Source organism: Megascapheus bottae, chromosome 5, assembly GCF_031878675.1.
Source record: "Megascapheus bottae isolate mThoBot1 chromosome 5, mThoBot2.hap1, whole genome shotgun sequence".
Lineage (NCBI taxonomy): Eukaryota > Metazoa > Chordata > Mammalia > Rodentia > Geomyidae > Megascapheus > Megascapheus bottae.
In genome coordinates, this window is record NC_143513.1 from 48,975,157 (window position 1) to 48,988,765 (window position 13,609).

General features: G+C 33.5%; 1 protein-coding gene across 1 annotated transcript in view; it reads left to right on the top strand.

Moving 5' to 3' along the window:
- Akap9 (A-kinase anchoring protein 9) overlaps positions 1 to 13,609 on the top strand; it is a 145,051-nt gene that overhangs the window by 56,198 nt on the left and 75,244 nt on the right. Inside the window, exons 13-21 of the mRNA XM_090333087.1 lie at positions 439 to 553; positions 1,333 to 1,531; positions 3,019 to 3,115; positions 3,772 to 3,864; positions 6,709 to 7,050; positions 9,400 to 9,624; positions 10,662 to 10,802; positions 11,276 to 11,379; positions 12,128 to 12,223. Coding sequence (XP_090189213.1) covers positions 439 to 553; positions 1,333 to 1,531; positions 3,019 to 3,115; positions 3,772 to 3,864; positions 6,709 to 7,050; positions 9,400 to 9,624; positions 10,662 to 10,802; positions 11,276 to 11,379; positions 12,128 to 12,223 — 1,412 coding nt within the window. The remainder of the gene's footprint in view (positions 1 to 438; positions 554 to 1,332; positions 1,532 to 3,018; positions 3,116 to 3,771; positions 3,865 to 6,708; positions 7,051 to 9,399; positions 9,625 to 10,661; positions 10,803 to 11,275; positions 11,380 to 12,127; positions 12,224 to 13,609) is intronic.

Below are 13,609 nucleotides of genomic sequence, written 5' to 3' on the forward strand. Positions count from 1 at the left end.
TAAAGAGGATTGGATATATATCACTCATTTGTCAAAGAGAACAGGAATTGCCTATAAGAGAAAATGTTTATCAGAATATCATAAAAAAATTAAATGCAAATCTGCTCTAATTGCTTTAGATTTTTATTCTGGTGTCGGGATTTGAACTCAGGGCCTGAGCACTATTCCTAAGTCTCTTTGTGCTCAAAGTTAGGGCTACGCCACTTGAGTCACAGACAACTTCTGGATTTTTCTAAGTAATTTATTGGTGATAAGAGTGTCACAGATTTTCCTACCTACGCTGAGATCCTTAAATCTTTTCCTTTCCTTTCCTGAGATCCTTAGATCTCAGCCTCCTGAGTAGCTAGGAGTACAGACATGAGCCACTGGCACCCAGCTTAGCATTCATTTTTAAGTTCTGAATTGTATATTCATGCTCCTGCTTATTGTTTTCTATAGATTCAAGGACCACAAACAGATGGTATGGAACTTGAACTTAAAGAACAAAACCTTATAGAAGTGGAAACAGAGGTGTTATCAACTCATTCTCAGATGACCAGTTCACAAAACATTGGTAAAGTTTGATGATATTGCAGTTATTTTTATATCAATTATTCAGTAATTTGTCTTTTTACCTTAAAATTTGAGGTAGTTTGATGACCTTGAACACTTCACTATAACTAATCTAGTCTTACTTTTCTCTGTGAAATAATAATTCTAGAATACTCATCTTTCTGGTCTCTTCTCACTTCATACATTGTTATTGTTGTTGTTTCAGTTTAGTTTGACACTATAAATAGAACTCAGTACCTGACACATTTGCTCATTAGCTAGCATTCTCCCAACTAAGCCATGCTTCCAACCCTTCTTTTCTAAATTATTTAAAATTAAAAGATATTAAATGGTTTAATTTAACCATGCTAACACCTATAATCCTTGCTTTTCAAGAGGTTGAGATCTAAGTGTAGTGTCTTCAGATCTAAGTATAGTATCTAAGTATAGACACATCCTAAAGACTCTTATTTCCCATTTAACCAGCAAAAAGCTAGAAATGGAATTAGAAGTGTGGCTCATATAGTAGAGCACTGGGCATGAGCAAGCCACTAAGCCCTGAGTTCAAACCCCAGTACCAGCATAAACATGCAAACAAAAATTATAGCTATGATGATTGAAGAAATGGTGTTGAATTAATCTATTTTCTTTTCTTTAATCAGAATAAAATTAAAACATGAGTTACTATTACAAAAAAACATTTTCAAAGAAGAGCATTGCTACATACAAATAAGGAATTCTTTTATTTCACTTAAGAAATTTTTATTAAAATGTACATCTTATTCTATTCCTATAACATAGGTATAAACCACAAAAACAAGTTATGTTCTCTGCAAGAGGTTAAGAAAATTAAACAACTTGAAGAACAAATTGAAGAATTAGAAAAACTCACATCCTGTTTGCAGCAACAGTTGAAAGAAACTGAAGAAAGCTATGGAGCAGAGATCCATTGTTTGCAAGAGAGGCTTCAAGCTGTTAGTGAATCTACAGTTCAGTCAAGGTATCTCATCTTCCAGCTTGCTTCATTTTATAGTACTTGTGGCTTAGTAAAAGCATAGTGTCACCTGGATTTTATTATTTTCGTACTAAAATATAACTTAAACAAGGAGATGGGATGGAACTTTCTTTTTTTTTTTTTTTTTTTTTTTTTGCCAGTCCTGGGCTTCAGCTCAGGGCATGAGCATTGTCCTTGGGCTTTCTCAAAGTCAGAGCTCTACCACTTGAGCCTCAGCACCACATCTGGCTTTTTTCTGTGTATGTGGGACTGAGGAATCGAACCTGGTTCTTTGTGCATGCTAGGCAAGCACTCTACTGCTAGGCCAAACTCCCGGTCCCCAGATGGAACATTTTTAAGAAATTATATCAGGAAATAATTCTGTACCATTAAAATGTGTGAAATAAATGAAGACAGCAATAGTCTTAGCTGGATTATCTTAACTCCTCCCTATAGTCTATTCCCAGCACAGACCAATGCAGAGCTTTGCCTTTAAAAAATAAAGATCATGTTAATCAGGGTTCTTATGTTCTTTCAGTATATTAACTAGGTTTTATATAATAAGCCACTCTGACCCCTCTAATCTCTTATAAAGTTGGCTGTCACAGTTCATAAGCCATGCAACCTCTTTTGGGTCTTCAAATAAATTTATCAGTGTTGTGCTTTAGGCATTTGTCATTGGCTATTTCTTCTATCTAGAATGGTTATTCTTCAGATATTTATGTGCCTAATTCCTTATCTCCTTTGGATCTTTAATAAAAATCCAACTTCTAGACAAAAGTAAGATATATGTTTTACTAAATAGTATACCTTAATAAGCTTCTAAGAAAGTACCGCATATGATACACTGCTAGTGATTTTAGAAATTTAGTGATCTGGTAAAATATTCTGTCATGCCATTATTAATTTTTTGTGTATTATATTGTATTCACTTATTTTTTGGTGCTAGTATGAGGGCTTGAACTCAGTGTCTCATGGTCTTCCTTAGCTTTCTTGCTCAGGACTTGCACTTGAGCCATGCCTTCTTCCTGGGATGGCTCCAAACCATAGACCTCCAGATCTCAGCCTCCTGAGTAGCTAGGATTACAGTCATGAGCCACTGTTACCTAGCAGTTGTGTTATATGGAAGCAGATTATCAAAAATAAATTGAGGGGGCCGGGAGTTTGGCCTACTGGTAGAATGCTTGCCTAGCATGCACGGCCCAGGTTCGATTCCTCGGCATCACATACATAGAAAAAAAGCCAGAAGTGATACTGAGGCTCAAGTGGTAGAGCTCTAGCCTTGAGAAAGTCCAAGGACAGTGCTCAGGCCCTGAGCTCAAGCCCAGGACTGGCAAAAAAAACAAAAACAAAAACAAACAAAAAAAAAACAACAAAAAAAATAGAGTTACAGTAGTTGTAACCCTGACCTGCTCCATTATACACTGTATGCGTGGTATAAATTGTGGATGAACAGTAAAACCCAACTTCTTTACCCCCTTTTTTATATTTAGCTTCTCCATTGATTCGGCAATAATGCAAGAAGCTGATGTACAGAAAGCAGTGTACCCCGAAAACTGTCTCACAGAGAATATTGATGGTACAATAAAGGTACCATTTTTTAATCTTGTATTTTTGAATTGTTATGAACACTGACTTTTTCTTAGGATCATGTCCAAGACTGGTTTTTATAATTTTGCAATAAATAGTTGCTAAGAAGTATTCAGGTATGTCTTAGGATAATGCCAGTAGAAAGACTCAAATATATAAATTTAATGTATTTTCACAAGATAGGAAAAGCACTGAGAAATTTAAATTTGAGAGCTTTTTTCCTTTGGATATTGTTTTAATTTTATCTTGGTTTTTATGATATTTATTTATGGGTTCATATTTATAAATAAATACCAAAAAGGAAATTCATTTATAATTTCATAAGCAAATATGACCTCTAAATTTTTCCTTAAAGTAACATTGAAATACACAAAATTCTATATATTTAAGATTCTTAATCCATCCTAGAATTACATTGGTAAAATTGTGAACATGTAAATGTTTCTTCACAAACATAATTTAGTAAGACTAGAAATAACATTTTTAGCTAAAAAAAAAAGAACTAAAATTTGTTATTAATTGAAAATGTCCTGAACTTTTATAAGAAATAATGATATTTGAGAACATTATAAGAATAAAACCTTAAAACTAAATATCATTTTTAAGTCCACAGTGTACAATTTGTATATAAATGTCATTGTTTGTTTTTTATTTAGTCTTCTGCTGAATTTGGAGTAAAAGAAGAACCAGATATGGCTAAGTTGCTGGAAAAACAGTATCAACAACAATTAGAAGAAGAAGTAGCTAAGGTGTGTTTGTAGTTTAAGATTAATTTAGATTCCATTTGAACCTTCCAAATATATGTGTTTTTTATGATGTATACTATATTCTTTGGGGTAAGTTTCATGTGTAGTTCAACTTTAAACTGCCATGTGGTATCAACTGTAGTTGCTTTGCCTTCTGTGTTGCTAATAAGATAGGATCTTGCTTGTGTAGCTCAGGCTGGTATTAGACTGTGCCATCCTCCTGCCTCAGCCTCCCAAACACTAGGATACAGGCATGTGTCACCAGAAATGAAGAAAATGATACCCACTTTAATCACCACCCCCCAAAGTTTCCTAATGCCCCTTTGAGAAACCTCCTCCATTTATATCTATAAAAGGATTTTATTGTAACAGTACACAAAGTTAAATTTTTACAGGCACATTTATCTTTTTAAAATAATCATATGCTGTATTCATTATCTGCACGGTGACATACATGTACAAAAAGTATTTCTGCATCTGTTTCCCAATTTTATATGTTGGTTTGTAAGATGTATCATTAAGGTGCTAAGCTTTCTGCCCGGAGATGCTCTTGCCAGAAAATTAGAACAATATCAGAATTTTCAGAAACTTGTAAAAGGAAATTTCAGGGTCCTCTTTTTTTTTTCTCTTTGAGTTTGAAAAATCATACTAACAGAATTAACAGTTTGGACAACTGAATTAGAGAACAATTTGTAAACAAAAGGATTAAGAAATACAAATACTCAATAATCAGCATAATCAGTGTGAGTAAAAATAATCACAAAATATTATCAGCATCTGTAGCTTACTATATAATGCTATACAATGAATTATTCAGCTTTCTTTCACAAAGCTTTCTTGTCTCCATGTTTTCCTTCTCCCTTTCCTTCTCCCCTCCTCTCCTCTCCCCTCCCCTTTTTTAATCCTCTTCTTCCATCCCTCCCCTTCCATATCTTCTTTTTTCTGTCTTTCTAGTCATTTTGCAGGCAAACATTCCCCATATATTTATTTCTAATTCTTTTAAGTAGTTGTACAGAGGAGTTGCCATTTAACAAAGCACTTCATGAATAGAATATATCTTCATCAGTGTCACCCTGTTGTCAGTATTTAGATTTGATTTTTACTTGCTTTTGTATGAGATATCTTTGACATTTGTTTTAATACTCTTAATCTTTTTCTGCTTGGTAGACTTTCCTTTAAGGATCATTTTTCCCCTTTTTGAAAGCTATCTTTTAGCAGTTCTAAAGGACTTTAGTGAAAAACAATATTTCTTTTTTTTCATATATTTTTATTGTAATTAATAGAAGGGTTGCATTATATTCGCCAGATAGAAGGTGCATTAATTCACATACATTGATACCCTTTCTCATGTCTTGGTCCCCTTCTCATGTCTTGGTCCCCATTTCTCTCCCCCCCCACCCCCATCCCTCATTTTTTTCATGTAATTTTTATTATAATTAATAGAAAGGTTACATTACATTCGCCAGATGGAAGGTGCATTACTTCACATACATTGATACCCTTTCTCATGTCTTGGTCCCCATTTCCCGCCCCCCCACCCCCACCCTCATCTTTTTTTCCCCCCTTTCGTATCCAATTTCAAATAACCAAATATGCATATATCCAATATATCAGATAACAAAGTGACATACTGTAACACTGTGAGATAATAACCAAGGGAAAGCAAAAGAGATGAGAGATAACATAGTACATTAAGGACAACAATCACTCATTATATGTCTTAGAAAAAATCATATTAAGTGAAGTAAGCCAGACTCAAAGGAACATAGGCTCAATGGTTTCCCTCATTTGCCATAATCAGTAGAAACCTTGGACTCTTCTAGCAGAGATTTGCAATAGAGCAAAACCTAGATACATAAGGCCATACAGTATAATGCTAAATGAAAGGACCTCTAGGATATCAAAACAAACTCTGTTTCTTGTATGTCTTTACTTTGTAACTGACTTCTTACATCAGGGTTAATAGTTGTTTTTATGTCAGAACTTTGTGTTTTCTAACTTCTATTTTTGGTGAGAAAATCTTTATGAACTTATTCTCATAAAGGTATTATTTTTGGAAACTTTCTTTTATCTTTCTGTTTTTGATGTTTTCTTTATTTGTCCTTGTAGTTCATAATTCTTGAAACATTTAAAATGAATTAGATATGTAACATTTGACATTCCTAATCCTTTGTACTTTATTTTTCTTATCATTTGGTTTGGTATGACAATAATTTCTTAAGTCAGTTGTAGCATTATTCTTCTAGACAGATCCATAGAGATTTGATGGTTATACTATGATGTTATAATTTAGATGAACTGAAGTAAAACTGCAGAATTTTAACCCAAGATTCCATCACATGTTTACTGTTGTGTTTTAAAATCAAGTTAATCTGCTTTCTTATTTTTTAATCTTTTAAAATGTTTAATCTTTTAATTTTTTAAACACAGGCTATAAAATACTTGGACATTGGGCCAGGAGAGTGGCCTAATGGTAGAGTGCTTGTCTAACATACATGGAGCCCTGGGTTCAATTTCTGGGTACCACATACACAGAGAGAGCCGGAAGTGGTACTGTGACTCAAGTGGTAGAGTGCTAACCTTGAGCAAAAAGTGTTCAAAGACAGTGCCCAGACCCTAAGTTCAAAGCCCCAGGACTGGCAAAAAAAAAAAAAATACTTTGACATTACATTCATTATAAAATACAGAAGCTACATATCATATTATAAGATTTGTTTTAAAATTATGAGACAGAACATTTTCCGATTTTTGTTATTTGAATAAGAACCTCCTTTATAAGTTTCAGGTGCTCTTAATAAATCTAATCCTTTTTTTTTTCCACTTTTTCCACTTGTTGGCTTTCATTAGGTCATTGTGTCAATGAGTGTGGCCTTTGCTCAACAGACTGAACTGTCTAGACTATCTGGAAGGAAAGAAAATGCTGTACCACTAATACAAGCAGATGCCCTGGATCAACAGGAAGAACATTATTTTAATGAAATGGAATTTTCAGATGACCAAGTTGAAGTAAAAGACAAAAAAATTAAAGAAGAATTTAAACCACTTAGTAAAGAGTTAGGAGAAGATGAAAAAGAAGTTCTTTTGTCAAGTAATAATGATTTTGATGACATACTAGAATCAAAGGACCATGGACTGACTATTTCAGAAGAAATGTTCTCCAAAGATAAAACCTTTATAGTTAGAGATTCTGTAAGTATGCCTTCTTGAATATAAAATATTTCATAAAATTAAGACTGACTTTGTCAGGCGCCAGTAGCTCACGCCTATAATCCTAGTTACTCAGAAGGCTGAGATCTCAGTATTGCAGTTCAAAGCCAGCCTAGGCACTAAAGTCCATGAGACTCACATCTCCAATTAACCATCAAAAATTGGAAATGGTGCTATGGCTCAAGTGGTAGAGCACTAGCCTTGAGCTGAAGAGCTCAGGGACATTGCCCAGGCCCAGAGTTCAAACCCCATGACCGAGAACAGCAAAAAAAAACTCCCTTCAATATGAAGTTAGTAGAAGTTATGCTATTTAATAGAGGAGAAAAGAATCAAGTTCACTTTGTTTTTAATTTTTATATTAGTTTTACATAGATTTTATTATGACATTCCCATGTATGCCCATAGCATACTTAGATCATGTTTGCCCTTTACTGCTCCCTTATTCCCCTCTCCCTCCTACTTTTCCCTTTTCCCCTAACTCTATAGTAATTGCCTGTATTTTTATTATCTTATTTTTTGTTTGTTCTCCCCTGATATTTACAAATTAGGGAAAACATGGGATAGTTGGCTTTATGAAACTGGCTTATTTCACTTAATATGCTCTCCAGTTCAGTCGATTTTTCTATAAATGACATAATTTCATTCTTATATTAAGTACGATTCCAGTATGTACATATATGAAGCTTTCTTTATCCATTAATTCCTAGCAAAGATGGTTTTACAGTTTATCTATCTCTAATAGTTCTATGAGAAATGCAGGCATAAAGGATCTCTTTAGAACATTAATACTGATTTTTTTTGGTGTATGCTCAGAATTTGGGGTATAGCTCGATCAGTTTTGTTTTTGTTTGTGAGGACCATCTATAGACAGTTTTCACAAGTAACTAATTTATGTTTCCACCTGCAGTAGGTAAGAGTTTCATTTCTTCACTAGTATAATGTTTTTCTTTTTGAAATCACTTCTGACTTGTATGAGATAGTCTCAATGATACGCATTTCCCTAATGGTTGGTACTGGTACATACTTATTGGCCAATATATACTTGTTCATTGGTGAATTGTCTATTCAGTTGATTTTCCTTTTTTGACTGGTTTATTTGTTGTTTTGGTGTTCATTCTTTTGAGTTCTACACATATTCCAAATATTAATCTCCAATCAGATGAATATTTGGCAGAGATTTTTCTCCCATTTTGTAGATTGTCTCTTCATTGTGTTTATTCTTTTGTTGTGCTGAGGTCCCGTCTTGACTTACAATCTACATAATTATTTATTAATTGCCAAGTATATGGTTAAAGTGATACAATATTAGTATTAAATAAGTCTGATTCATAGTATTCTCATTTGTCTTTAACACATAGTACTTGTTCAAATCTAATTGTCTAAATTACTGTATGTTTCACTTAATTTAAAATTACACTATAGCTTGCCAAAAATCTATAGCTAAAAGATTTGCTCATTTAACCTTATTTCTATAAAGCAGTTCTCTGTAATCTTATGATCATGAACCACTACATAATAGAATTTAAATAATTGTGGCCAGGAGCATCACCTAGTGGTAGAGTGCTTGTCTAGCATGCACAAAGCCCTGGGTTTGATTCTTCAGTATCACATACACAGAAAAAGCCAGAAGTGGTACTGTGGCTCAAGAAGTAGATGAATAGTGGAGGTAGATTTTTTTTAACTTATTGTAAGGGTGATGTACAGAGGGGTTGCAGTTACTTAAGTAAGGTAGATCTTACAAGAGTAGAAGGAATCATGAGTATTTTTATTTTTATCCCTTAGAACTCAATTTTAGATAAACTGACAAGTAGCAAGTTTCCATTTAGAAAATGTATAATAGTAATACATTAACTTAATTTTGTCTTAAGCTGATAAATAAAAGAAAAACCTTTTTAAAAAGTTAATAATGGCTGGGCACGGTGGCCCACACCTGTAATCCTAGCTACTCAGGCAGCTGAGATCTGAGGATCAAGGTTCAAAGCCAGCCCAGGTACATAAAGGACCTGAGACTCTTATCTCTAATTAACCTCTGGAAAACGGGAAGTGGGGCTTGGCTCAAAGGGCAGGGTGGTAGTCTTGAGCCAAGAGCTCTGACAATGCACAGGCCCAGGGGTGAGCTGAAGGGCTCAGGGACAGTGCCCAGGCCAAGTTCAAGCCTCATGACCCACAAAAAAAAGTTAATTGTGTTTTTACTTATTAATAAAGTTAAAAATTATATATATTACTAGTTTTGTAGAATTGCTTTCATATTTTTTAAAGTATCAGTGTTGATTTTCACAAATGTGTTATTTTTGTTTTGTTTTTCATTTTGATTTTTTTTTACTATTAAAGATCCATAGTGAGGTGTTGGCATCAGGCGTAGATGCTTCTAGACAGCTGATGTTAAATGAAGAACAGTTGGAAGACATGAGGCAGGAACTTGTACGACAGTATGAAGAGCATCAACAAGCAACTGAACTGCTGAGGCAGGCCCACATGCGACAGATGGAGAGACAGCGAGAAGACCAGGAACAACTGCAAGAAGAGATTAAGAGACTTAATAGACAGTTAGCTCAGGTATGGGACTTAGAGTCCCTTTTCTGTCTAATTAAAGTAGCTGTTATTAATGTAGAATTTTGTGATAAAGTCTTAATTATTTCTCGAAGATCTGAATTAACTACAGATGTTTAACATGAGGAACACATTCCACCAAGCCTAGAGATCTTGTTAGACATATCTAACTCAACCTTGTAGTACATTGACTTGTCATTTTATTTTACTGGATTTAGAAAATGGAAAAGTGGCTATAAAGTTAGTTTAAAAAGTAATAATTCCATTGACCGTATGTCAATGGAAAAAGCAGTTCTATACTTTTGGAAATACTTTGTACAGAGGTACCTGCATATGTGATTGCTATCATCCAGTCTCCCCATTATCAGAGTCCATTAGTTAGCATCGCCAAGGTTTACCTTTCCTTATCTTCACTTTTAAATCAAAAAGTGAAATCTGAAGTAGCATGTTTCTGGGACTTTCTCCAGGGGAACATCTCTTACTGATTTGAGAAATACAAATTTATATAACATTCTTATCACTTTCTTGACTAAATTTCAGTAGTCCTTGGTATTTGGGTATTCTTGGTATTCTTGTCAATTGCTGTGTATAATATCTTGCAAAATCATTGCAGAAAAGCAAGAACAACTTAAAGTTCTGATGGAAAAAATTATTGGACTTGATTTTGAATGCTGAAAGGATGAATAGAGAACTTTTAACATGTACTTTTAAATTAAAATAACACAAAAATTGGAATTGAAGCATAAATCACATTATTGGGAAAACCAAGTTTGCTTTTCTTCATTGCATTTTGTGAATTCAGATTTCTGGATGTTTCAATGCAAAAAATTGACATAAAATACTAATCAAACTGTACAAATTATTAACTTTTTTCAAGTTTCAAATTTTGCATTGAACTTTATATATATCTTTTAACCCCTTTTAAGGTAATAGGAATCATAGGTAGAAACAAGTTCTGTTGGCCCAAAGGGGTTAAAAGACATCTGCTTTATGTTTTCTTCTATCGCAAACAATATTCTCTCATGACCTTTTTTCTTATTTAGAGATCCTCAATAGATAATGAAAACCTGGTTTCAGAAAGAGAGAGGGTGCTTTTAGAGGAGCTGGAAGCACTAAAGCAGCTGTCTTTAGCTGGAAGAGAGAAGCTGTGTTGTGAGCTGCGCAGCAGCAGTACGCAAACACAGGTAGTATGGACCTTGGCCCACTAGGAGCAGTGGATCAAAAATGCAGTAGGATTTGTTTGTGTTTGTTGTTGGTGTGAAATATATTTTTTAACTATTGAATTTAACAGATTTGTCATTTCTTACATGCAAGGTAGGTACAATTCAAATGCCATATATTCAAATGCCATGCATTCTACGGTAATTTGAATCTCTCATTGCTATGGCAGCAGGTGTTGTTCCACTAAGGAGCAACCTAACAAACTTTATGGTAGCAGTATATAGCATGCAGTAGTTTGAACTCATTAAAATTTCTTTCAGCTGTGTACTAGACTGATTTATCTTTTTTCTAGTGCTAATCTTGATAAAATATGGTTAAATATTATTTCAAGCAGTATGTACTTTGTATACTTCAGACCAGAATATGACATGCTCCTTCCAAGATGACAGGTTTTCTTTCTGTCTTGTCCTCTCTGCCCTTACACAAACTTAATCAGGATGGAAACGAAAACCAAGAGGACCTGGAAGAAGAGACATTTAAAGAGAAAGAATTGGATAGAAAACCTGAAGAACTACCTCTTGACATTCTGTCCAATGAAAGGTATATAAAATGTACTTTTTCACTACAAAGTAAATTAAGATGATTGTTTCTACATAATAAACTTTGTCCTTATTTCTTTATTTCACATTTGTACTTGGTATTTGTACTTTGATTTATACTGTGTATGAATATGTCCGTAGATTAGCAGTCAGTATTTAAATCACTAAATGGATAAATGTTTTTTAAAAATCTTAAAATTTGTTTTGGATATTGTGTACATACTTGGCTGTAAATATTTAGATTTTTTTGATATTCAACTTCAATTACTTTTATTCTTCATAATGCTATTTTTTGAATCCTAAAAACACTTGTACTTGTGAGCTTTATTTTTTTGTTTCTTCATTTATTTTTTGGACAAGCATTTATTATAAACTATTTATACTGAGAAAAAGTACTATAAATATAAGTATTTTGCATTCATCTTTTTACTATATTAAAAAGATGAACTTTTAATCCATAGCCCAGTTTAATAAAGAGTAAATTGACCAGCCAATGTTAACAAAACTTTTCCTCACTTTGATTATGTAGTAATTAGTATGAAAATATATAAAACTATACCATATGAGAATTGTCAACCCAGGTTAATATTGAGACCTTTTAAGCAGCACCCATGTTTTAAATTTTATTTTGTTCAAACGAAGATACTTCTATAAGATTAAGTTAAAGCTAGTATCTACTAACGTAATTTCCTCCTTTTCTAACTTCTGTGACCGTCAACCCTTTGTGTCCTCCTAACCTCCTTCCTCAGCTTGCATAGAGGAATTTGGCCCCTAAGATTTTGGCTTCCCCATTGGATCATCAGTATGGAACACAGTCAGTATGGAACTCAAACAAGAAAGACAGTGTATGAAATTTGGAGTTACCACGGAAATATAAAATAAACAATGTTTATTTTATATTACTTATCACTAATTTGTATATTTTACAAAATATGCAGTGCTTAATATCTAGGAATCTTATATATTGAGTGCTGACAAATGGAATCTTAATCTTAATTTCTTTTTTATTGTTATTTTTATCTATGTCTCTTAATTAGAGATATTTTTCACAATATCTGACTGTAGAGATTTGACACGTGAACAAAAACTCATTCTTAGGGAAATAAAACTGTTTATTTCCTACTTGTTTAGGTTTGTATTTTTAATATTCTTGATAATATAAGTAGAGCCTGATCTGGATATAAAATTAGAACTGTGGCTTTCACTTGACAAATATGAAAGGAAGGCTGTATCACTATTTATTACCTTGCCTAAAAATAGGTGTATCATGTGCCTGTGAAATGCTATCTTTAGCCTGATTGTTGGTAATCTCCTGCAATATGAAGTTGAGAACTAAAACTTTCTTAATCTAGAGGACCTGTTGCATAAATGTCCTTTTTTTGTCTCCATGCATTAATAATTCAATTTACCATGTAGTACCTCTGATGAATTAAACTGTTAGAATTATATATTGAAAATATTAATCAGGTACTCCCATTTATGGGAGTACATAAAATGTCCATAATAGAAAGGAAATTTACAAAATCACCTTGTCTAGGACATTCCCCTCTTTGTATTTAAAATGTTTATAGGGGAAGATGTTTATGTATTAAAAGTATAATGCTGATTATTTCTGAGGGCTAAGAGTTGGGAGGGTAATCAATATTTTCTACTTTAAAAAATGTATTCTTAGCCTGGCACCAGTGGCTACCAGTAATCCTAGCTACTTAGGAGGCTGAGATCTGAGGATCACAGTTCAAAGCCAACCTGGGCATGAAGGTCCATGAGAATCTTACCTCCAATTAACCACCAGGAAACTGGAAGTGACACTGTGGCTCAAGTGGGTAGCCTTGAGCTGAAGAGCTCAGGGACCGTGCACAGGCGCAGAGTTCAAGCCCCATGACTGGCAAAAAAAAAAAGAAAAAATAAACTTTCTTTTTTTTAAAGGAATGCTGTTGTCTCTACTTAGTTGGGTTTTTTTTTCCTTACTAGATGAAATGTGTGATATGTGTAACTAGATATACTCTTATCTCAAGAGCAGATGTTATAAAGTATGAAACAGTCTATAATATTCCCTCTGATGTTGGGAGACTGAAATTTCATGATAGACCTTTAAAAAAAACTGGTCTCTACCCATTAACTTTGTGTAATTTAACCACTTATTCGTCACCATTAATTTCTAGAAATGACCACATTTTTTTCTAGTGGGATTAAATAGTTGTAAATCTGTTGTTCAAAACATAAAAAGAGAC